Raw genomic sequence first — 23,641 nt, 5'->3', positions numbered from 1 at the left:
AATCGGTATCGCTACCAAGATTTGAGAGACGCTATTTCGTCCAGCCCGTCATCTTTTGCTGCATTTTACAGTAAGTTCCGTGCCACTCTAACGTTTCAAAGTGTTTATATCACATTGTTATATATGTTTATTATACAAATAAAAGTATACTCTGGTGCCAGTTAGCTAGCACACCCGGTAACGTTAATGATGAACGTTTCATTTATTTGCGTTGCATGTAACCTAGCTGACAGTGACAACATACGAACGACTGTAACATTAACAGACGGACAATTCTCCATTTTTTTTAGCTTTTTCACCTACCGATAATGACTGTAATTTATTTCAGTACGCTTACAACGGTCACAACTGTATGCTTGTTTGCATAGGAAATCGTGTAACGCGACTACACTGTTAATAACGGGCTGGCGACTTATCTTACAGTTTACCAACGTAATATTTGCTTTAATTACTTATTTAGATCAAAAAGAGGCCAAAACAGATATGTATAGATAAGTCAATATAGTTTGAGTGTTATGATAACTTATTATATTCTGTATTAAAGTATACAAACAGCTAAGAATTGCATTATTACATTAAGAAAGAAGATAAAGCATTTAAAATATAATATATAATATAAGAAACATATATTTTTAAGACAGATACTCTGTTAAAGTTGGAATGATTTTGTATTCAGACACATTGATCTTTTAATTTTATTTATATGTGCTTGAATCTTCACTGATATGTTTATAAGAGATTGATCAATAAAGTTTTGAATAGATATACACTTTATCTATGAAGAATAAATCACATTGTCATTTCATGAGAAGAGGTAACAAATATTTTATTCCAACTTTATGGGCAACAGTGAATACATAAACATACATTCATGTCCCCACACATTCATATATGCATAGGCCTACTTCTACTTTCACACATATGCATGCTTGCATCTATGCATTACTGAAGAAGACTGAGTGAAAATTCTATAAATGTATTTGCAGTAAGAGATAAGACCAAGCTTATTTTAACTGTTGTTTGTTTTCCAACCATAGAGAATGGATCCTAAATTTAGGAAGAGGGCTGAGAATGCGCTGGGCTATGCTGGATATGTGGTGGCATCAATGTCGGAGGAATCAGGAAGCTCTGATTCAACCTCGTCAATAAAAGAGCCTTGCTGAAGTATATTTCGCTGTATCCGGAGGGACGTTATGCCATTCAGTTCAAGATGGAGGCGAGATCCACAAGTCAGCGTAAACCAGCCACCTCCACACAGGCCTCCACCTCATCACAGCCCTCCACCTCACCGCGACCATCCTCAGTGCCTGTATCCTCCCTGCGGTCATTGTTGACAGGGAAAGGTGTGTCCCAGCAGAGCATCCACAAGTCTGTCAAGAGGCTGTTTATGCCACCAAAGTTTCATCCATGTAAGTATACAACTAGAAAAAGGATTCTGTGTAACATGGAGTTGTAGATGTTTTCATATTTGTAATGTATTCTGCTGTTAAGTGTAAAGGTTCCAATAATAATGACTTATATAAAACATGTTTAGATTGGAGTCTGTCTCACTATAGAGGCAACAACACTGTTCATTACACTGTTTATCTGTGTCCTTCCCATAGCAGCTGTACCTGTGTGCCCCCCAGTTTGTGAGGACAGTGGGAGACCTGCTGGATCTAATCCCAGCCTTGGTCCCCAGCTTCAAACCGACACTCCTCAGACCTCTCAGGATGTGGAAATGCTCTGCACTCATCAAGGTCAGAGGTCAAAGCATGTCCTAATCAAACTGTTGCATACTTAAAAGACAGATGCATAGCAGTCTAAAACTGCTAAAAGACAGATGCATAGCTGTCTAAAACGCATTGTTAGTGCATACTTGTTTTATCCATCATAACAATTGCTCTTTGCTTAAATGTGTTCTAAATTAGCTCCCCAGCAAGATGCTCCTAGTGTGGCAGAGGAACAGCCTTCAACATCATCATGCTCCACCAGTCATGATGTAGGTTAACATTTTGATGATGTTTTTAACTTCTTTCGGGTTACATCTGTAATAAAATCAAATAGGCGTAATATTTGAAAATACTTTCTTTCTTTTTTTATCACTATTTTGTTTAATGTAGGACTCTGTTGGACCAGACAACATTGAGGGCTTCCAAGCTGTCCAGGACTTGACGGGACACTTATTCACATTAAAAGACCACAGTCTTGCCCTGTCAAGATTGCCCTATGGGAGTGTTTGTCAGAGTATGACAAAAAAAAAACAGTCTACCCTCCACGCTATCAAGACACAATCTCCAAAGGGAGATTCAGGGCCACAAAAAAAAATGTTGCACCTGGTGTAGAGAGTACAAAGCGGTATGTATGACAATGCTACATACTATTATATAATGTCTTTTATGAACACTAATGCTGCCCATACCTTTGCAGATGCTTTGCAGGAGGGAAAAGCCCAGCACAGTGGCCTGACTGCAATCGTGTGTGTGAGGCACTTTTTATTCAACTTTGCGAGGAGTATCGTGGACCCAGGCGCATTGATGGAGTCAGGAAAGAGCGTTGGAGCCTTGTCACCAAAGCATATCTTCACATCCGCCAAGTCATTCTAAATAATGCCATGGTGATGGAGAAGACCACCATCCAGCTCCCGGTGATGAATACTGCAACCATCGCTAGTTGGTGAGTTAATAAAAGGGAATAACATAGTATCTGTGCTCTGTTCTGTGTAGATATATTGCATATATATGATACACTATGGTATACAAACAAATGTATACTTTGAATATTTTTAGGTACAATAAACTTCAGAAAAAGCAGGAGAAGAGCATGCTGGAGCAAGGCCTGTCTATTCCAAAGAACACTAATGTGAGCCCAGAGAGCTTGCCTCTTGCAGTTGTGAGGAAAGACAGGCCCTGTGTCCCGACCAGCAGTGTGGCAAATCCCCACATCTTTGTCCTGCCCTCTAACACGGCAGGGACCGCGCAGCTGAAACAGCGACGGAACCTGCCAGTGACTCCATCTGCAATTCGGCCACCATTCCTTGCAGCTCTCGATCAACCTCTTCATCCTCCCCAGCCTGTACCACAACCTCTCCTGCTTGCACCACAACCTCTCCTGCTTGCACCACAACCTCTCCTGCCTGCACCGCAACCTCTCCTGCTTGCACCACAACCTCTCCTGCCTGCACCACAAGCAGTACTTCGGAAATTGGTACTGCCAAGCCACAGCCACTACAACTCTGGCTGAGTGGAAGGCCTCATTTGAAGCCCGGGGTTATGGCAAAAGGAAAGATGCACCACCACAGTAATTTTGTATTTGTATTGTATTGTATTTGTCTTCACTTATCTAATATTATATATATTCTATTCTAGTTTGTTGTGTTAATAATAATCTATTTTATTTATTCGATTATATTCTGTTGTGGTACTATGTGTGTGTGTATATAAGGTATTCTGTTCTGTTTTATATGTATATATTATTGTATATTGCTATTTTTTATCTGTTATATACACTGTTTCACTGGAGTTGCATTATTGTTTACATGTGTATATATTTATTAGAATGCTCACTCTTTTTTTTACTGATTTTATTACTGCACTGGTTGTTTTTATTTGTTTGTAATAAATTTGTATTCAGATGGCTTTGTCCATCAAGTGTTATTTTGCATTCAAATACAATATACATTATAATATAAGATAATCCTTTATTAGTCCCATGCACAGGAGGAAATTTTCACACACACCACATGGGGGGGGTATTATCACACCAGAGATAATAATTTAGCCATTATCCATCATATCAAAGGGCCAAGTTGCAAGTTATTGTAATTCTGCAACAAAGGTGTGTGTAATATTACTTCTACTTACTCATCAAAATCAAGTTATATGACATTCATCATTTAATTACTTGATGATTGTCTATTGCTTAATCATATGATAAGCATACACATCTTTATTTTACAGCCAATGCTTGTGATAGACAATATATACGTTTTACATAAAAAGAAAATGGTAACCTTATACCTTTCATATTACTGGTAATAGTAGTCAATAATTGTGCTAAACGATATTTCAATGTTAACATACAGCACACAATGTTGGTAAACTTATACATGTTATATTATAACGTTAACAGTCATTAATTGTGATAAACTAGATACTGAAATGTTTACAAACACCAAAAACGGCTTTATTAATTAATACCATAACCAATTTACAATGCAGTTCGCTTCAAAAGTGACGGGAGACACGGGACGCGAACCGTAACCGCAACGGCATATCATGGTAGGGTGTTGCGATTTCTCGTTCTCGGACCTCGAGAGGATCACAGAGGCACCGCAGAACTCGAGACTGTTCACTGTCCTCGCTCCCAAATGGTGGAACGATCTCCCATCGACATCCGGACAGCTGAAAGCCTCCACATCTTCCGACGCCGACTAAAAACACATTTGTTCCGACTCTACCTCGACTAAGACGACAAAAAAAAAAAAAAAAAAAATTGTATTGCACTTATGACTAGCACTTCATAGTTTGTTCTACTTGAAGCTCTTACTTACTTCTAGCTCTTATTTGTACCCAAATGTTTAAATGCACTTTTGTAAGTCGCTTTGGATAAAAGCGTCTGCTAAATGACATGTAATGTAAAAATATAAAGCACCATTTCCGCGTGGAGACTGACAAAGAAAAACGTATACGCCCAACGTGGGGCTCGAACCCACGACCCTGAGATTAAGAGTCTCATGCTCTACCGACTGAGCTAGCCGGGCATGAAAACTGTCTAAAAAAGCTTTCAGTTTTACATGCACAACTTAGGTGTACATTACATGATTTATTTTTTTAAAAAAAGGAAATAGAAAATAAAACAGCATTAATTCTGACTTTTTTTTACAGTCACTGTAATACTCTTCCGCAAGCAACGATTGATGACAAATGGTATTTTGGCAACAGGCTATTTCAATAACTTCCCTATGTGCACAAAGCGCCGCTAGATGGCGCCACCACGCCGCAGTAAAAAGTACCGCTGCCCTGAAATCGAGACGTTGCCGTTGTTTGTCCACCGGCTTGTATCCTCTGTTTCCCCAGAGCAGCAGAGAGAGGCGCTACTCACATATTTAACGGCAACGTCCAGAGCGATCATTTAACTACCTCCATAAAGAGCTTGTACTGTAAGCAGTATAAAGTGGGGGGCGCGACCAAACCACGTGATCAAATGCGGAAATTGTGAGACAGAAAAAAGTGTGAGGGAAAAAGAGAAAGGAGTGTGTTTCATTATCCGTGTGATTTGTGACTTGTGAGCGGCTCTCCCGTGTTTCTGCTGTCTCTACACCCACGAACGACTCTCACCTATCCTGAAGGAAGTAAGGTAAGAATGGCGGATGAAAAATACAACACAGAAGTCATGTTAGTTTGACAATTTTAGCAACTTTTCAGGCTCTTAGCATTAAGAGGGGATAGCTAACGTGCATCCATTCCTGTTGTGTTGACTGTTGCTAAAGTTAATGTGCATTTGTGCACATTGTTCTACTTTTAGGTATTTATTTTACCCAGTGTTTGAAAGCAGCTAGATAGAGTAGTTGGAGTATGTTCATGTTGTGGTATGTTATATTTCTTTACTAGGGATTGAAATGTTTAAGCACTTGTTCCCCCATTTCAGCTTTTTCAGCTGTTCTAAGGTTAACTGGACGTCATAATGTGCTCGACGCCTCAGTCATTGGTTTGTGTTTATTAACAAAAAACCATCCTGGCTATCACTCCTTCCTATTTGTCTTGTCTTTTAAAACATCAAAGTCACATCCTCCAAAATACGAGCTGAACTGTACAAGAAAGCATTTAGGTTTTTGGCACCTAATAGATAAAACTTACAATCTGAACTTCAACTTCAGGCCCTTGTTACATTGACTGAGTTGTTGCACTTGACCTTTTCTGTGTGCAAGTGTTTTATGTAAGAAAGTGTCAACGTTTATTGTTTTTAATGTAATTATGCTGCTGTCCTCTTGTCCAGATCTCCTTTGTAATATAGTTCTTTGATCTCAATAGGACTAACCTGGTTAAATAATGGTTAAATAAAAATAAAATATTTTTGTTTATCATTAGTTAGATTAAATTAATTATAATTTGTTGTGGCCCTGCTGTAGTCCAATACAACCATGTTTGACCATCCAAAGTGAGTAAACAAGAGAAGGAAGGAAATCACTTACCAAAAATAACAACAAGCACAAATTCAAAGCAGTTAATGAGTACCTGTTGCTCCTCCCTGTGACGTTTGCTATTTTATTTTGACAACTGTGACACACAGCAGAGAGGGAACGATAGTGCTAACAAAGCCGGCAGGCCTCAGAGTTTGTATAAAACGGTGGTGAATGAGGTTCAGTGCTGATGCCCGTTGAAGGGGGAAACAAGTCTGTTCAATACAACTGAAATCACTGTGTGAATACATAACATATAAGGATTCAAATGAATCGTCATCTGCCATGCAGCTGCCAATAACGCTGCCTTTCTTCCCCCCTGGCTACTTGGGTGTGAATCACAGATTTAAAGCCTACTTCACGTTTATTACACCTTGCATTTGTGTAGGGTTTTCCACCATTTCTGTGGATTGTGCTTGTCATCATAACTTTGTAATCACTTATTATTTAACATCGCAGCCCAAGCAGTTGGCTCCATATCACTGTTTCATAGCCAGATTATTTAAGAAGAGTATGAACAGTTAACTAAAACATTTATGTAAACACTTACGAGATTGCATAGTGTTTGTAACACTTTTAATCTTTCATAGCAGGAGAGTGTGTACAGTTTGGTGTTTTTAAGATATAGTGACCATTTATGGTGCTCATCACCGCACTGTTATACACTGCTTACGGTGGAACATCCTCTGAATCCAAACAATTCTCAGTGGACGTGATGTTTTAAATTTTCTGTTCCATAATGCCAAACATTGGTTGCTGCGTCTTTGTTCTCACCCTTGGTCTAAGGAAGGAAGTGCAGATCACCAGTGTTTCTTGGAGGTGGCTTCTGTGTGAAAGGAACAAATAAACAGAAATATTGGCCTTTAAATTGAATCGTTGTAGATTTACATTGGCTCGTTTGCAGAGAGTAGGAGGTTTTTGACCATAAAAATGACTTCATGTTTGTATGTTTCTCCATATCTCACATATAAGTGACATAGGACCATGCTATTGCCTCTTTAAATTCTTTAAAGCCTCAACATGTAGAGACAGCTCTTACCATAAGAAAGATATTAGGTTTTCCTTTCTACACAGCTTCAGTTAGTTATGAGTTATGTATATGTTTTTTAACATACTTTTATTTGTCCAAACTACGGTGGGCTGTAATAATTTAGCGCAGCTCAATTTTGCAGTATGCAGTATTATTGTACCACACATTTCCATACTACCACAAACCTCAGATTCAACCCTTAGCTAATCCTCTTAGCCATTTCTGTTGTTTTCCTTTAATTGAGGTCTCTGCCGGGAGTCTATTCTGTTCCTGACTCGACTGGCACACCACAGCTGTGGCCTGAGCTGAACCACAGACAAACCATGGGTCGTTAATTTAGAAAGTTAAGTACCCTAGGAAGCTTAATGTGTGGCTAAAGGTGATTTTGCCATTTTATTTCTCTCGTGTGTAACGACCTTAACTTCTGTCCTGTTGATCTCATCATTGCCAATTGTTCTCTGTCTGTCTGTTCCCTAAATGCATCTCTCTAACTGCCTTCCTTGTCCTAACTTGGTTTTGCAGGGTCGCTCTGAGGTCAGACTGCTGAGATGACAAGGCTGTGACAGCGTGTTCCCAAGTGTGACCAATTCCTGTGACATGGCCGCTGCAAAGAAGAGTGAGTATTAGTTATTATGTCACTGCAATTAATGTGATAAAAGCCTTTTTCACACCAAAATGAGTGCTGTCCAATTTAAAATTAACAAACCGTAACAATAAAAGTAGTAGCACCATTAATATCTCGAAAATACCCAGTCTGAATTTCTATTATTCAAACATCCAGTCAATGCAGGATAAAACTGGTTTTCTGACCAGTGGGAATTAGGGGGCTGACATTTTTAAAAATGCTATTCAAATATTTGATATTATTTGTCGAATATGTGAATATTCTAAACTCCAGTGCATGAGAGCAAGTGAAAGTAATGCAGAGTTCACATTGTGTTGAGTTAACAGGAGCACCTTATGAGATGCATTCAAAAAGTTGACACAAAATGTAGAACAATCAAACATAAAAGGATTAATTTGCAGACTTTGCAAATGAATGCTATTTGTGTTATTTCTTAAGAATTAACAACACTTTAAACAAATGTATTTTATTTTGATAATGCAGAAACGTTTACAGGTGAAAAAATAATTCAATAATTCAATGTGGAGGTGGATTACTTCCCATGACATATAAGCCCTTTTACTGAGTCGGAATTGATCATAATGTCTGGACCTCTATCCTGTAATCTGCTGTGGGTGAATTAGACTTCCTTAATCTTTGGCCTGCATTGAGTGTTTCAGTGTAGGAGGATTGACTGTTGCAACATAAGTGAAAGGGGGGAAATTGTGTTATTTATTGTGTTGGAGAGCCCCAAATTAACCTTTTCACATGTGAGACACCCTGGAGGAATATACTATACACAAGGATTTTCGAATCAATTCTACTCTTGATTGGGTTTGGGAAAATAGCTGTGTAAGTGGGAGTGAGTCGATTCCAGTAGCTTTATTATTATTTGTTGTTGAGCTGAGCAAATTCATTTCCTCAAAATGCATAACAAAAACCCACTGATGTAAACAAAGCAGTCAAGAGAAGCAGACCTGGCAGACGGTTGTAAACGATTCATGTTGTTTATTTTACAAACATGAATAAGACTCCTGTATTACCCAGTGGAGTATGGATGTTTGTATTTGAGGACCATTCTGTAGGCCTTGTTTTGCTTTTTGATAAGGTCACAGAATAGAGTTTTATTAATCTTAAAATCACTCTTTTTGGTACCTTGTGCAACTTTTGGAAATTAAAACACAAATAATTGCTCAATATATTTGCTGCGAGAACACCAGTAAAAAAAAACAAAAAAGTTGCAGAAAGTAATAAAAAAGGAGGAAGGAGTCTTGCAGTAAATTGTGACAGTGACAGATAAGTTTTTCCTGCATAAGCAAAGAAGCTGTCAGCTGCTCCATAATCAAAATAATCTTAGTGACAACGGAAATGAGACTTGAAAGTGAAATTGCTCTGCAGTGTTGTTTCATAAAACTGTGTCTCTAATTGATATATTTGTTTACCCTTAAAGGAATTAATTGTGCTTTTAGGTAAAAAAAGTTGACCATTCCCATATTAATTACTAGAACATCCAAAGAGTGAAGTTCTGAATAATCTCATGCTACATCTTACATCATGTATGTTCAGTCTGTCATGGCTTGGTCTGTCTGAGGACAGGACGGTCCTGGGAGAGGGATCCCTCCTCTGTGGCTCTTCCGGAGGTTTCTTTAAAGCCCCTCAAGGCTAATTGTGTTTGTGATGTTGTATATAAATAACAGTGGCTTGAATTGACGGGACTAGTAGCTTCAGTATGCAACTCAAAGGTCCCATTCACACTTGGTATAAACATCCGGCCTAAAGGATCCAGTCACATGTTGGGCTGCAGTTATTGATTATTTTCATTACCAATTCATATGTTGATTTTTTTCTTCATGAAATTAATAATTGTTTGGGCCAAAAAATGTCAGTAAATGTTGAAAAATGTTGATTAGCATTCCCCAAACTGCGATATGTTCCGGTTGGCTTTGGAGCAATCAGACTTGTATTTCAAATGGTCTACACTTGATTGAAACACTCAGGATGGATGTTGATATCAGGTCTGAACGGGGTCAATGGGGACAAGACTAAACCACTCAGTTCCACACTGTAGAGTGGGTGGAGGACATTGTTTTGGGTATACATATTTCAAGAAGTGACAACTGGGGCCCCTCTAAGGCTTTGGCGGGCCCCTGTTTAATTATAAATACAGAGTATGTGGAACTGTGTTGGAAAATATCTAGTTTTCCTGCTTTAAAAAAGTCATTCCCTTTCTGAATTACCATGTCTCCGTTCTAAGAATGACTTAGGTCATAGATTACATTAAAGTATTAAAGTATTAAAGATAAAGACATATAGTATTAAATGCTGTTTTAAATTTTGTCTTAAATATCTTTTTAGTAGGCTTTCCATTAACTGATAATACTATACTTTCTCTATATCAGCACCAGTAAACAACATTCATCATTTTTTACTTTTCTGTCTCTGCACAGTGATCCTGCACATATGCCACATGATGTACTCATTATCCTGCACTTATTATTGTGACCCACATTGCTTGCAGCAAGGGTTTCTAATCTCTAATATGTGTCTAAAAAACGTTTAATGGAACTGAGCCCATGTGGAACAATAATGGCCCGTACTTCATGTAATTCAAGGACTTACATGGCATGACTTCAGTTAAATGTGCTGAAGCAATTCTCCATCATAGGATTGTGTTGATAATAATCTCAATGTATGTAAACATTTGTAACATATACACACTGGTGTTACCAGGCTGCATATAATTGTTTCTTTGCTAAGAACAAGGCATGTTGGACTCAATTACACTTCCACATTACACATGCTGTTGTTAAGGGGTAAGTCATTCACCCATTTATTTTTAGCATTTTTTATCTAGATGGATAGATATTTTAATTAATAATATAGATTATACTGTAGATGACTGGCTCAATTTGGTCAAAGTAGCTTTTGAAATAGTTGGTTTGGCTTCTTGAGACAGATTAAAAATACATCTGAGCTAGAAAAGGAGCAGCAAAAACACTGATTTCTGGATCTAAATTGTGTTGAGGGTTTTTAACATTTTTAGATGAGGTAAATCACAGATGTATGTCCACTCCACATCTGTGCCTTTACTGACCAAGTGTTTGAGTTGGCAATCAGCAACGCAGCTCACAACACAGAGCTCAAACAAAGTTGTTGTGCTGCTGATTGGAGTACCGTTGAATTTTGGAAGGATGTATGATTAGGAAAAAGTGAAAGGAGATGTTGAATATGGTAACTCAGAGTCAAACTAGTGCACACACTTGTTGCAGCAGCATTTTTCAAATTCCATGAGAATTGATATCCATATGCAAATCATGGAAATCGTCTATTAACCTCTTAAACACCATTATTTTGAAAGAGAGATCTCATAGACACTGGCAGAAATGACTTTGAAATGTAATATTACTGGAAAGGGACAAGTCTAACATGACACTTTGCTCGCTGTATAAGATCACCTGAAGCCATTTATGTGGAAACTGCCTCAAAATGTCCGTCTGGATTTTTTATTTTCTTCTTATTTTAACCATAAAAGGGCCACAAAATGTCCTGTGATTAAGCATTTTGCCCATTTTTCCAGAATAACTTTCAATATCTGGCCGTTTGCAATTTACTGCTCGTTAAAATAGTGTATTAACAGTTTAAAATGAAGGAAAACAGAGTTTATTTAGCAAAAAATGCTGTAGTTGTACATGGACACCAGATTTTCATGTTGAATTTGAAATGAGAACAGTATAAAACATATTTCAAATAATATTTGTTTGTTTTTGTCTCAATGTGCAAACACAGGCCAAAAAACTAACTATGTACAGGTGTTTTTCCAACTCTCTCCTCTCTGGTGATAAAGGCACTGATTCACCGGCTTCCTGCAACAGCGAGAGTGAAATTACCGTGATAATCACATGTTAGCTTTGACGGATTAAATTAATTAAAAAACAATTAAAAAAGATATATGAAAAGATTTCTACAGTCTTTAAGCTTATCTTCTTTACCTCACCCTTACCATCTCTCTTTGAAGTGTTAAATGATGGAAATATTATGCGAGTCCGCACTGTATATTTGCATAAATACGTGCTCTAACAGCTCATCCAGACTCCCGGAGCAGATTTGAGTGAGTGTGAAGTGCTCTGCTGTAAATTTCACGATGCCACTAAAAGCATTGCCTGCCGCAATTCACCTGTGTTCATTTCTGGCCTTCAGCTACTCTTTCCTCTTTCCTCTTAGGTTGTGAGAAGGCAGGAGGCGTGCGCTTCTCAGAGGAACCCCCCGCCGCCCCATCACATGTTCACTTTGAAGAAAAGCTGCATGACTCCATCGTCATGGTCACTCCAGAGGATGATGGCAACTTCATGGTCAAGGTGGGTTTAACCAAAGCAAAAGCCCAACACGAGAGCGTTACACTGAATGTCATACTTGGATCACTTTGATCAGTACGCCTGGGCACGGAAACTAGATTCTGTGTTGACTCTCTTTCATTGATTTAAAAAAAAAAAATACAATCTTGCTACTTTATTGAGTACCTAATTTGTGGTCCATCTATTACCATGAGGTGGCAGCAGCAGCAACTGTATCTGGTTTGTGGACTGCATGTGTGTTTGCAGAAGTGATCACATTTAAGAGGTTTCTTGAATGCATCTTGAAGCTGCTCCTCCTAGCTCAACGTGCTGTGGATCCTGCAGAAGTGAGGAAATTTGTCAGGGTCTTTGAATGCATTTCATTAGCTGCTCCTCATAAGTCAACATACTGTGAACCCTGTCGCTCGCTCTCACGCACTTGAGTTTAGAATGTCTGAATATTTGACAATAAAATAGCATTTTTGCTATTTGTGGTTGTGCAATGTATATAGAGTGTCAGTGGTCTAAACAGTGCAGTGTGAACATTAGTTAATGTTAACTGTCCTGGTTGTAAAGTGTATCAGTGCATTAGTAGCAGTTATTAGGAAGGGTAATAGAGGCTGGAGCTCTGGGAAAGAAGCTGCTCTTCAGTTTGTGAATGCGTGTTCTCATGGTCCTGTATCTTTTGCCCAACAAGATGGGGACAAACAGTGTGTCACCCAGATGGGATAGGTCCTTGATGATGGAGACAAATTAGTTAGCTTTCTTTTCCAGTAGTATTTATATTTCTTGTTTCCAGATTTTAAGTTTACAAGCTCTCACAGTGCCTATAAATGCATGTGAAGCCTTTCTTGGTTGAATTTCCTGGTGTTCTATATAAATTTGTCATCAAATTTGATCCGAGTGTTTTTGTAGAAAAGGATGAAATATTGCAGCCACTTAACGATCTGGCGTGAATCCATTTAATTTCAGGGAGTTACTCTTGAGACACAAAGAGAAGATCTGCAGGCGTTAATTTAGGAAACTGAAATGTTTTATTTCCCCAAGCTCAGTTATCCTCTAACATCGTCACATTCCATCATTGAACTGTAAAATGATCTGCAGCATTTCTCTTTCAATCTGCATACATCCCTCAGTCTGTACAGCTGCTACAGCTTAACCAAGTCCAAATTAATTGTCCTGTCAGGTAAGCAATATATTGTAATATAGTAGTAATATGATATTACTTATGTAAAAGATACATCTGTTTTCCATCACAAAATACAAAATGTATGACACGTGTTGTACATGCATAGCCCCCAGGCCAGCTTGAGTCAGACTCTAGTTCGACCCACATCGTGTGGAGGGAATTGGGAACTGGAGGGTCACCTGTTCAAATCCCAAGACAGGTTTCAGTTATTATAGGCCTTATTTCTCAATGAGGTTCAATTTAGTAACTCAGGTTCTGACTTTCTGTTTTTGTGTGGCACTCACTTGAAATTATCGATAATTTTCGCCATGGAAATGGCAGATAGGTACCACATCTGTGTAATACAGTATTATTGCGTTGGAGGACGACTTGAAAGGTAGGGTTGGAGATCCTGGACAATCTGAATTAAAAGTCTAAGCCCCTTTCTTCAGACTTCCTTCCGAAGCTACGCCTCCTTTTTTGGAACTACCTGTCCAGTAGAAGCAGGGCTGTTCAATATGATTGGATGGTGTTTTTATAGGCCTGTTCATTCCACAGTTGACTGAGATTTTTCATTTTTGTGACAATGCATTCATTAATTTAGGTACAAAATTGGTTGTGAAGAGGATATTGTGCCAGTAAATTTTTTTTAAGCCAGTAAGAAAACCTCCAGAAAATGATCTCCTACCCTACCTCTTAAAACATTTGAGGACATTTTTAATTATTTTGTGCCTTCACTTGGTGAAGACAGTTCTACGACGCGAAAATTACAAAAGCACAAAAAGATACAAGTACCTTCATCGTGGAACAGTTGGTGCAGTTTTAATCCGCATTGTGGAGGACTTGGTATGTTTTAAGAGCCACTGTCCAACCCACTCGAAGCATGTCTGACTGTCACCTTGCGTGGGTCCTCACCACATCTACATCTACTGGCCTCATAGAGATGGATGGGTGCTCCTGGAGAAGTCTTGCAGCGATTCTGCAGTGACCTTGTGGAAGGTAGGCTAATGAATCGTCTCATCAGTGCCAAAATAAACACTCATCAAACACATCATTAGGACCATCTGTGCTGTCTAATACATTGCAGTGGGTGAGATTATCAGTGACAACTTCCATCAAATCGTACCTAATAAATTGCCCACTGAGTGAATAAATCTTAAATTATTGTGATTTATTAATTGAAACACAGCCTTGTGTAGTTTTTATTTTACATATTACATCTTAAATGTAACTACAAACTTCTTTGAATAATTATTGTGTCATTTTGATTCAACTTCAGTCTTCAGTCTATATGTTGATACGCTGAAGAGCTGGAAGTCTCCTTCACAAATGCATCTCTGCAGAAGTAGAACAGGTGGAAACAGCCCCTCCAAATCTCCTGAGGCCTCAAATGTATGTATGTCATTTTATGAGTTTTACATAAAATTAGAAGAGGATAAATGTGCCAGCTCACAGGAGGTTCCACTGGTGGGAGGATGCAAGGAAATTGAGAATCACAGCTAGTTCTGCCAAAAAGGTCCCTGTACGTGCAGAGAGCACCTATTCCGTTTCGGTTTCATGGGAACTCAGATACAAGGAGTTGGTCAGAAGAATGAGGAGTTGGCCTGGGTGTGGATGGAGAGCTGTGGGGTTTTTGTTCAAAAATGTCCTGTTTTTAAGTCTAAATTAATAAGCTTTTTTCCAGCAGACTCACAGATGTGAGCTCCAACCAAATGGGTACTTTGGTCATTACTTTCAGGTTCAGCTAGGTATGCTTTGAACGAGGCTGGAGAAGTATGAGCTGCTCCCGTGGGCCCATCTGACAAAATAATCATTGATGTGCCATTTAACTTGAGCTTCTGTTCACGGGTTCTCCACAAACTTAAGTTCTTCAGTTTTAACCACATGCTGCCAAGGATTGTAGATGAGTATGTGTCAGTTAGACGTGCACTGTGCCATAAATATGTAAATACAGTATGGGTAAATAGGCTTCTGTTGACAAATATGCTCTCAGGGTCGTGCATGTCCACATTTGGTGATTTGGAATGTTCATTTCTGATTCATTTAAAGATGACATGAAAACATATGTTTGAGGAAGTTTTGCTGTATTGAAGCACTTCCATTTTGTTAGCTGATGATAAGTTGGAAAGGGTTTTGAACCTCACAAAGAAATGATTAAATGCTTTGTTCAAAAATGAATGATTGAAATCATGTTTGGTCTTATAATGGGAAGATTTATAAGATGGTTTGAAAATAATATTAATAAAACCAAATCTTTAATGCTTATATGTATATGTATATGTATATATATGTATATATGTGTATATATATATGTATATACATATATATGTATATATATATATATATGTATAAATACACATACATACATACACTCTGCATCCTTGTGTCCTCGTACATTTTTATGGGCCTTTTGGTGGCTTCTTCAAATTTAAGGCCATAAGGGAAGTGTTTCCTTGTTCTTCGGAAGAGTCAAACGTTCACAGGGCACTTTGGATCTTGTTTGTACCCCATGACCAAAACATTCCTGTTCCATTAAAGCCTTTTGCTTATACCAACTGTTCAGGCAACCCCTGCCTACACACACACAAAATATGTATTTTTTGACAAGCCGTTAAATCTTACAAAGTTGACCGGAAATGTCAAAGTGGAGGCTTCGCACAAAAATAATGACATCTGCTGAAAATAAGCTCTGTAGTTAGGACAGAGCTGTAGCCTGCTGACGAGTGGGTGATGCTTTGCATATTCAAGAAACTGCAAATACTAAATCAGGCAAAGTTGTAATGACAGAGTAATGACAAAGTTGTAATACAACATCCTCAAAATGTTTTTTTTTAGAAAAGGACGAGATATTAGGTATTTAATCATTGTCATAAGAGGAACTTTAAGTACTTCCAGTGGTATTATTACCCTAATAGAATATCCTGAAGAAAGACCTTCATTAAAGGCAGCGGTTTCTTCTTCCATGGTTTTTTCTTTTGCAGTGTTTTTAAGTGTTGAACTTGAAGCTAAATCAATTTACCGAAAAAGCTTTTTGTGCGCATGTTGATGAACAAGTTGACTGTGACCTTCACAGTTACACACACACACACACACCCTGCTCTGTGTGTATGTATGTGTGTGTGAGTGAGTGTTTGTTGTCTTTCTCAAAGCTCTTTGAAGCAATGCACAAGAGTGAGTCCAGACTACTGTCAGCCTGGTGCTGTAGCTTATCATGGAACTGAGGGGGGTGGTGTTGCTATGGGAACAAACAGAGAGGGGTAGCACTTGTTGCAGCCACATCCAAGATGAGGTGGGAGTGTGTGGGTTTGGAGCGGCATGCATATACAACAGCTGTGTGAATACGGGTTTTGAGGAGGGTTATTTGAATTGCGTAAAACAGGCATGGTTATGGCACAAAACATTCAAAAGGTTCCATTGTGTGGGCTCGTGGAGATGCGCAGCTGTGACGGTATCGGCTGAAGAAGTGTTGCTGTCCAACAGAACTTTACGATATTTTGTATCATAAGCTTTCCCTCCTCTCTGAACACACACTGTCTTGATGAATGATGTGCAACTCTCACTAAATGTGTGTTATTTCTCTTATACTTGACTGAAGAGATTTGTCATGACTTTATTTTTCTCATTCGCAGCATGAAATTACGTATTAAATCACATTTCAGTGACACTTCACAGGCTGTGGACATGATGGGACTAATATGCTCACAGAATGACGGTTGTTTTCCTCTGCTGTTGTCCTCCAGTGTTTCCTCTGTGTAATGAGGTTTGAACCTGGGGTTTGTTCGAGGCTGAATCTGTTGTTTTCAGCTCTTGCTGCAGGGGCATTAGGTTTATTTCTTCTCGCGTCTCTCTTTTTTTCTTGCGGTCTCCTCCTCCCCCTTACTCTCTCAATGTCTCTCTTTACAACCCGTCTCCTCCATAAGGCTGTCCTCACTCCTCTGAGTGATGAATTGCTCATTAGCTATTCTCTTTGCTTATCACTCCTCACATTCTGTCTCTCTGTTGCTGTTTCGCTCCCCTGTTCACTTCACAGTCTTCACTGTATATAAAAAGGTGTTGTGCTGTATACGTCAGTGGTATTAGGGTGTATGTTTAGCTCTTTGCTTTCCACTTTGGAGAAAAAACAAAAGCCAAAATCTATTAAAACTTGCCACTTTATGCTCAGTATGTGATTTGGCAGTGATTTCCATGCTTGGGTGTGTTTCTGCCTTCCTGTTGTTATGTGCGTATTAAGGCAAGAGAGGCTTAATTCCGGATTTCTGCGTGTGTTAAACATGTGAATATACTTAAAAATAGAAAATGCCATTGTAGTTTTATTACACACACACACACCCAGTATAAATTTATGTATGCACGCACACACAACCCTTACACTTCGACTGTACAACTTTGTCTCCACTACAGCCTCCATGCTGAAGTAGAACGTCGCATAAGCACGAACAAGATTAAACGTCTGAACTGCTGACAAATCCATTTATGTGGGATATGTGTTATGGAAATATTGAGGTTAATTTCCCATTAAAATTGGCAATCTAGCAGAGGTGAGGGCACAAGAGCAATAATGAATGATTTCAATTAGACGAGTCTTTCAAGGAAAAATTCACCCTGCGGTGCCGTTTTTATGAGAGTCACTTTTCTTTTTAACTCGTAAAAACCATAATCCTTTGCCTATTGAGTTGTAATGGACATAAAGTTTGTAATCAGAGGGCAAAATAGAGGCTGTTTCCACTCTTTATTAATCCGTCTCTTACCATTATTCTTTTATGGGCCAAGCCCTCTCTCCCTGTGGCACAGTTGGATTAGTACTAAGTTAATCGTAGGCTGAAAGAAGCAATTGTATTTCCTCCAAGTGGTTAAATCTTTATTTAACTCTGCATATAATCCTTATTAACTCTCACTCTCTCTCCCTCTCTCTCTGCTGCAGGTTGGCTTTCTAAAAACGCAGCATCGATATGAAATAATCTTCAATTTACCTGAGGTTCCAAGTCTTGGGAAGGATGTGTGTCCAGCGCCTGTACCCAGTCCACACCTCCGCATAACTGATATCACACCAGCACCAGAGGGTGAGAACACAACAGAATGTTAAAAACACAACCTCAGTGAACTGAAACAAGTTTTAGATGTGTACAATATGTCAAATGGGTACAAGACAAACAGCCCAATAGACTTAATTAAAAACAGTGGTGCTTTAGTCTGAAATATGAACCGATGTCTGTCACATTCAAACCTTTGTGTCAAATGAGTTTGCACAATGCTGATCAGGTATAATAACATATATAGTGCTACATTCCATTTTTTTTTACCAACAATACAATGTACAATAGTAAAGTAAGAATGCTTAGTATGGTGACATAAGATGAGCAAATAGATGTGTGTAATATCTGACTCTAAAAGATGACTATGTTTTAATTACTGTACAGATGCACAGATGTGGTGTTGCACACATTTCACTGTTTATTCAATTGTCTCATGGCCTGAGGGGAAAATCTCCTTCTCATCCTGCTGGTGTGAGTCAGGAGGGTCTGTATCGCCTACTGAAGGGCAGCAGGGAGAATAGGTTGGTGTGGGCGAGTAAAGTCTGCTCATAATCCAATTATATAATTCAATAAATTTGTCTATGATAATATAACTCAATAGGTTTTGCTATTATCTGGACCATGTTGCATCTTTCCTCCCGAGTGTCTGTCTCTCCAACAACAACAACAGGAGATTAGGTCATCACTTATCCGCAATCACCGATGTAGCCGTTTGATTTGTGTTCTTGATCCTGTCCTGTTTTGTAATTAACAATAAAAATATGAGGCAGGGACAGGTCAGCTTTTACATTATTCCTTTTGATTAATGTCTGCAATCGTCCTCCAACCATAGCAACCCGCCGAACAAGTGTGTGTTGTTGCCAGAGAGAAGAGAATAAAAGCAAAAAAAGGTTTGCTTAATTGCTGCCAGTGATCAACTCCGTTTCTCTCATCTGCATATAATGAAAAAAGGGTTATTGCGTTTTACTTAAATGAAATGAAAGGCATATGAGGATTTTTAGCTGCGACATATCACCAGCTGTAAGTCACTTTCAGTGCAACATTATTTATTACATCCACTAGGGGTGGGTCAAAAATATCCATTTGATGATGTACTGTCGTCCTTCCTTATATAACAATCGTTTATGCCAGGGCAAATCCCGATATTTTAATTAATTAATTAAATTAAGGTGCTCTAAAGTAAACAGTCCCTGCCACTTTCACTCGCTGGGCGTCATTACTTCATGTCTCCTCGCGGTGACGCTGCTCAAATGGAGTTGACGGCGGCATAATGGTGGAGAAAGCTACGCGAAGAGATGACATAGACTTTAAAATCCTGCACTTTTAACTTTTCACAGATGTTTTGTTTTCTTCAGTTGGAGAGATATCTCCATGTGTCTCTATATGCTTGTCTTGCATTATATTGATTATCACACAATTGTTGTATCGTAATATTATTGGCATTGTGGACCATGTGTATCGTATCGTACCTTGTGATTCCCTGTACAGTTATGCATGATCAGAAATAAATCTCAATAAATATTATTAATCTATTCTCAAGCTACAGGCCTCAACAGCTACAAGCTCTTTCTCTCCATCTTTTCCTGCTACAGTCTGTCTTTGTTTTAAAAGCTTTACAAATATTTATATATATGTTATGTTCACGGACTTGCATATGAATCTGTGCTCAAGCAAAGTGTTGGGCAAAAAAGAGCTGACTAATGCACTTTTCCCCCAGTTTCCAAATAACTAGCAGATCAGTAGTTTTCACAGAGGTCTGGGCTTCCGGAGCCCTTTCTATTTCAGTGTTCGGTACAATAAAAACAAGTTTAGTGTGTGCTTGTTTTTGTTGGAGGCAGATCTGAGTGGATGTCTCGTTACAGGCTAAACAGATGGACCAGATGGCTCAGGATTACAGCAACAGACTAGCACAGTAGTTTACTAACTCAACAATCCGTCTCTGAGAAACCCTCAAAAAGAAGACTCACGTTCATAGAGTATGTTTTCCCTCTTTGTCTTCAATCCCTCAGGGGTGGATACAAATACCGTGAATACTAATTTGGACACCAGTCTGATATAGTTTGTTTGTTTGTTTGTTTGTTTTTTACAAAATTACACTCAAGCCTGTCTTTACAGCATTGTTGGAATTTATCAGATTACATTTTTTCTCCCCCAATCCAGCGTTTCAACAGCATCGGACCAATAAAGATACTGAATATTGTATTGGTTCATCCCTGGATTTCCTGTTACCACTGTCAAAGGAACCTGTGCAGACTAAAATAAGCCCCCGTGATATGAGAGAAGTGTAACAGACAGTACGTCTGTGAGTCTTTACTGGATTACACCTCGTCACTTAATGGCCTGGGCCAAAGTTGAAACCCAAATGTTTTTGCAACTCAAGGCCAGTACGTGACTGTAACCACGGCTGTTGACTGATATTTATTTTCAGTTCACTATTCCTCGCCTCATATTACACTATGGTCTCTCGCTCGCTTGCTCTCTCTCTCTCTCTCTGTGTTTGTCAGCTGATACTATAAAAGCAGCAGGTGTGCATCTATGTTTGTCTACTGTACGTGTGTGAGTAGTATTTTTGTAAAAAAAAAAAAAAATGTATTCATCCATCAACTGTGTTTCTCTATGATTTATCACCGTGACATGTTTTGAGTCTTCCCTAGCATCCATAAACTTAAAAAATCAAGTTTCGGCCGGACTAATACATCTTTTTCTTTTTTTTATGTCATGTAAATGTACTTATTTTTTGATTTTTTTTCCCCAGGAGGTCTGAAGGTAACGTGCGAGTACATGGCCCTGCAGGAGGGCGTTCTGTGCGAGGAGGTGCTGCTGCTGAGCGAGGCCAACGACGACGTGTTTGTCAAAGTCAAAGTTCAAGCCAGGGTCATGGGTGAGGCCACTTTCATGTTCCTGTGCCGTCTGAGTGTACAGTTAATCCTGCTGCACCACACTCTTTTATGCGTTTATGGAGTGAAGGCTAAAGTGGAAAGAAAAAAGAAGAAATGTTTTTGAAAAGCTAAAAGAAATGTTGATATTGATTATGACTTTTTGCTTTGGGGAGGCTGTTGCATGGAAACTCACTGACTCTTTTCAGGAAACAAATTCTGTTTTATTCAGTAATTCATACATGAGCCAAGGTCATGCTATATGAGAAATGATATCCAGTACAAGTGAGTAAGTGTGAAGAAATTCTGTATTTCTGTTCCTTGATGTTATTCATCAATCATTATAATGGCAAAGAAAGATTGGAATTTTATTCTGTGCTGTAGTCAAAATGTATTAAAAAGATGAAAAGAAGCACAGTAGGGGGTTTTGATTAGTGTGAGTCATTGGTTATTACATATTCATCATGCATTAGTCTCATTTTAGTGGAAAAACATTAAAGGTCCCATAATTTACCCCATAGCTCTGAAGATCTGATCATCATAACAAGGTTTATTTGTGGTTCAAGCACCAAAAAGATGTTCACAGTGTAAGTAAGACGTCTGGTATTTCCCTGTTAATTAGTAAATCCAAAAATGTCAAAAAGGCCTAAAAAACCCAAATGTGTTGTACAAACAACTGAAACGCAGAAAAATAGGAACTCTTCACCAGTCACACACTTGATGGATAGCTGATTCAACAAAACAGCTGCAGTGTCTCATCTGCATGGGTTGGGATTAGAAGCAGGTTGAACGTGCAGCGTCTCCAGCAGTCCACTGCTGCCTCCTGCTGGTGAGTCTGCATTTAGGCCCGATGGTGGCTTTATGGCTTTAAAAATGTAAGAAAATGTAAAGACAAATATCAGTCCTTAATTGTGAAAAGCCCAAATAAAATGCCCTAAAACATTTGTTTTGTGGCAATGCTGTTTGAATGGATGGTTTGTAGATACTGTATTTAAAAGATGCTTCTCTTCACTGTAACTGCTGCTGTGCTCTGTGCTATAAAAACGCTGTGGAGCTGAGCCTGTAATGAAACGCTACTGTCCGTTAAAGCCGCATTAGCCGCTGGCATTTGTCAGCAGATGGAGAATCCGGAGACGTTTCCATCTGTGCTCACTTAGATACTGTATGTTTTTACTCCACTGTTCATTTTGTAGGCATACATGGTGTTTTTGCACGTGAGAGCATGAATGATGTTTGTGTTGTTACTCACAAAGCACAGCCCGAACATCTGTCCAGATGTCTCGGCGTAATTGGAGCCTAGATGTCGACCAGATCAGCAGTTTAATCTCTGCCTTAGCTACTGCTGCTCTAAACGGCATGATTATGATTAGATCAGTGACTGAGTCAAATTTAACACTGTGGTGCAGCTCGGCTCTGTCTTTAATCCGATTTCAATGCACAATAATGCAAACGTTTTTGTTTTGCTTTTTGTTAAGTGGATTTTTAGGTCAATTGGTCACTCTGAATTGACTGTATGTGTGAGAGTGGATGGTTGTTTGTCTCTATATGTGGCCCTGTGATGGACTTGTGAACTGTCCAGGGTGTACCCCGCGTATCGCCCTATGTCAGCTGAGATTAGCAGAGTACAGCCCCCGCGACTCTAATGTGGAGGATAAAGCGGTAGAAAATGGATGGATGGATGGAAGTTTCTCTGTCAAAATGCAAAACACACACTCATTGTTGGGCTGATGTAGAAACATAAAGTACATATACTGTAAAAGACTTATTCTAAAGGCCTGTGCACACCCTGTACATTTTTATGAGATTTATTTTACCTGTAACTATATTTTTAGAATCTTAATCCAGTCAATGTGAGCTTTTACATCAGCAATAGAATTTCACTGAGCTATTTTGCTGCTTTTATTTTGATCCAGATCACCATGTGTGCACAGCTGGGACTGAAATTCAACGATAATACACTTTTACACGCACATTTTTGTGTAGTATATTTAATAAAACCCTCTTAAATGTCACACCCTGGACCTTTTAATGTGAAAATCCCTTTGCTCCCTAAGGTTAAAGATTCTCTCTGCCTCTCCTTCAGATCGTCATCATGGTACACCCATGCTGCTGGAGGGAGTTCGCTGCATCGGGGTGGAGTTGGAGTACGACTCCGAACAGAGTGACTGGCAAGGATTTGACTAATCCGTCCTCAAGTACCTAAACACTCACAGATACCTGCTGCCATAGGAAAATACACACCATGTCATCTCCACAGATGCTCTGAGAACATTATGACATTCCTCTGCAGTGAAAACATCTGAAGGAACTTTTTTTGTTTTGCTACTTATTTCTTCAGCTCTACAACGTTTGTTTGGCTCCCGTCACACTGTGCTCTCTGTGTTGTCTTTACTGCGCCACTAGGGGGCAGCAGTGCTCTTTAAATCAGTACAGCCTCAG

General features: G+C 38.9%; 2 protein-coding genes and 1 non-coding gene across 7 annotated transcripts in view; 2 read left to right on the top strand and 1 right to left on the bottom strand.

Annotated features, from left to right (window-relative positions):
* The first annotated feature begins 46 nt into the window (after nt 1-46).
* LOC122766110 lies at nt 47-3,332 on the top strand. 3 transcript variants are annotated; one of them, XM_044020736.1, is made up of 7 exons: nt 47-70; nt 1,038-1,409; nt 1,605-1,739; nt 1,911-1,981; nt 2,103-2,337; nt 2,410-2,655; nt 2,769-3,332. In XM_044020736.1, the coding sequence occupies exons 2-5, from the start codon at nt 1,211-1,213 to the stop codon at nt 2,322-2,324; spliced, it is 627 nt and encodes a 208-aa protein (XP_043876671.1). In that variant the 5' UTR covers nt 47-70; nt 1,038-1,210; the 3' UTR covers nt 2,325-2,337; nt 2,410-2,655; nt 2,769-3,332. The 3 variants fall into 3 exon arrangements, with proteins under 3 accessions (XP_043876671.1, XP_043876673.1, XP_043876670.1); XM_044020738.1 differs by lacking the exon at nt 47-70 and having other exon boundaries at nt 1,003-1,409; nt 1,608-1,739; XM_044020735.1 differs by lacking the exon at nt 47-70 and having other exon boundaries at nt 1,003-1,409.
* Nucleotides 3,333-4,668: 1,336 nt separating this feature from the next.
* On the bottom strand, nt 4,669-4,741 carry trnak-cuu. The gene has a single exon. It is a non-coding gene; the product is annotated as a tRNA-Lys (tRNA).
* A 323-nt stretch (nt 4,742-5,064) lies between these two features.
* The window catches only part of lg3h20orf27 (linkage group 3 C20orf27 homolog), a 19,804-nt gene continuing 1,227 nt past the window's right edge, over nt 5,065-23,641 (top strand). The window contains exons 1-7 of one of the 3 annotated variants that reach the window (XM_044022256.1): nt 5,065-5,337; nt 7,435-7,533; nt 7,713-7,806; nt 12,016-12,149; nt 18,215-18,353; nt 21,082-21,207; nt 23,286-23,641. The exon at nt 23,286-23,641 is cut by the window's right edge and continues 1,227 nt beyond it. In XM_044022256.1, coding sequence (XP_043878191.1) covers nt 7,788-7,806; nt 12,016-12,149; nt 18,215-18,353; nt 21,082-21,207; nt 23,286-23,386 — 519 coding nt within the window. In that variant the 5' untranslated portion in view covers nt 5,065-5,337; nt 7,435-7,533; nt 7,713-7,787 and the 3' untranslated portion in view covers nt 23,387-23,641. Of the gene's footprint in view, nt 5,338-7,434; nt 7,570-7,712; nt 7,807-12,015; nt 12,150-18,214; nt 18,354-21,081; nt 21,208-23,285 lie in introns of all 3 variants that reach the window. The other 2 variants (XM_044022255.1, XM_044022254.1) reach the window with 2 other exon arrangements.

This window comes from Solea senegalensis, linkage group LG3 (assembly GCF_019176455.1).
Source record: "Solea senegalensis isolate Sse05_10M linkage group LG3, IFAPA_SoseM_1, whole genome shotgun sequence".
NCBI lineage: Eukaryota > Metazoa > Chordata > Actinopteri > Pleuronectiformes > Soleidae > Solea > Solea senegalensis.
Note: the sequence above shows the minus strand (reverse complement) of the source record. Positions and strands in the feature narration are given on the sequence as shown.

Bases quoted from the DNA above. Each gene is read 5' to 3' on its own strand.
- LOC122766110 (XM_044020736.1), top strand. From the start codon at position 1,211: ATGGAGGCGAGATCCACAAGTCAGCGTAAACCAGCCACCTCCACACAG. The intron at 1,410-1,604 runs GTAAGTATACAA...TCCTTCCCATAG, and splicing joins GCCACCAAAGTTTCATCCAT to CAGCTGTACCTGTGTGCCCC. The intron at 1,982-2,102 runs GTAGGTTAACAT...TGTTTAATGTAG, and splicing joins CATGCTCCACCAGTCATGAT to GACTCTGTTGGACCAGACAA.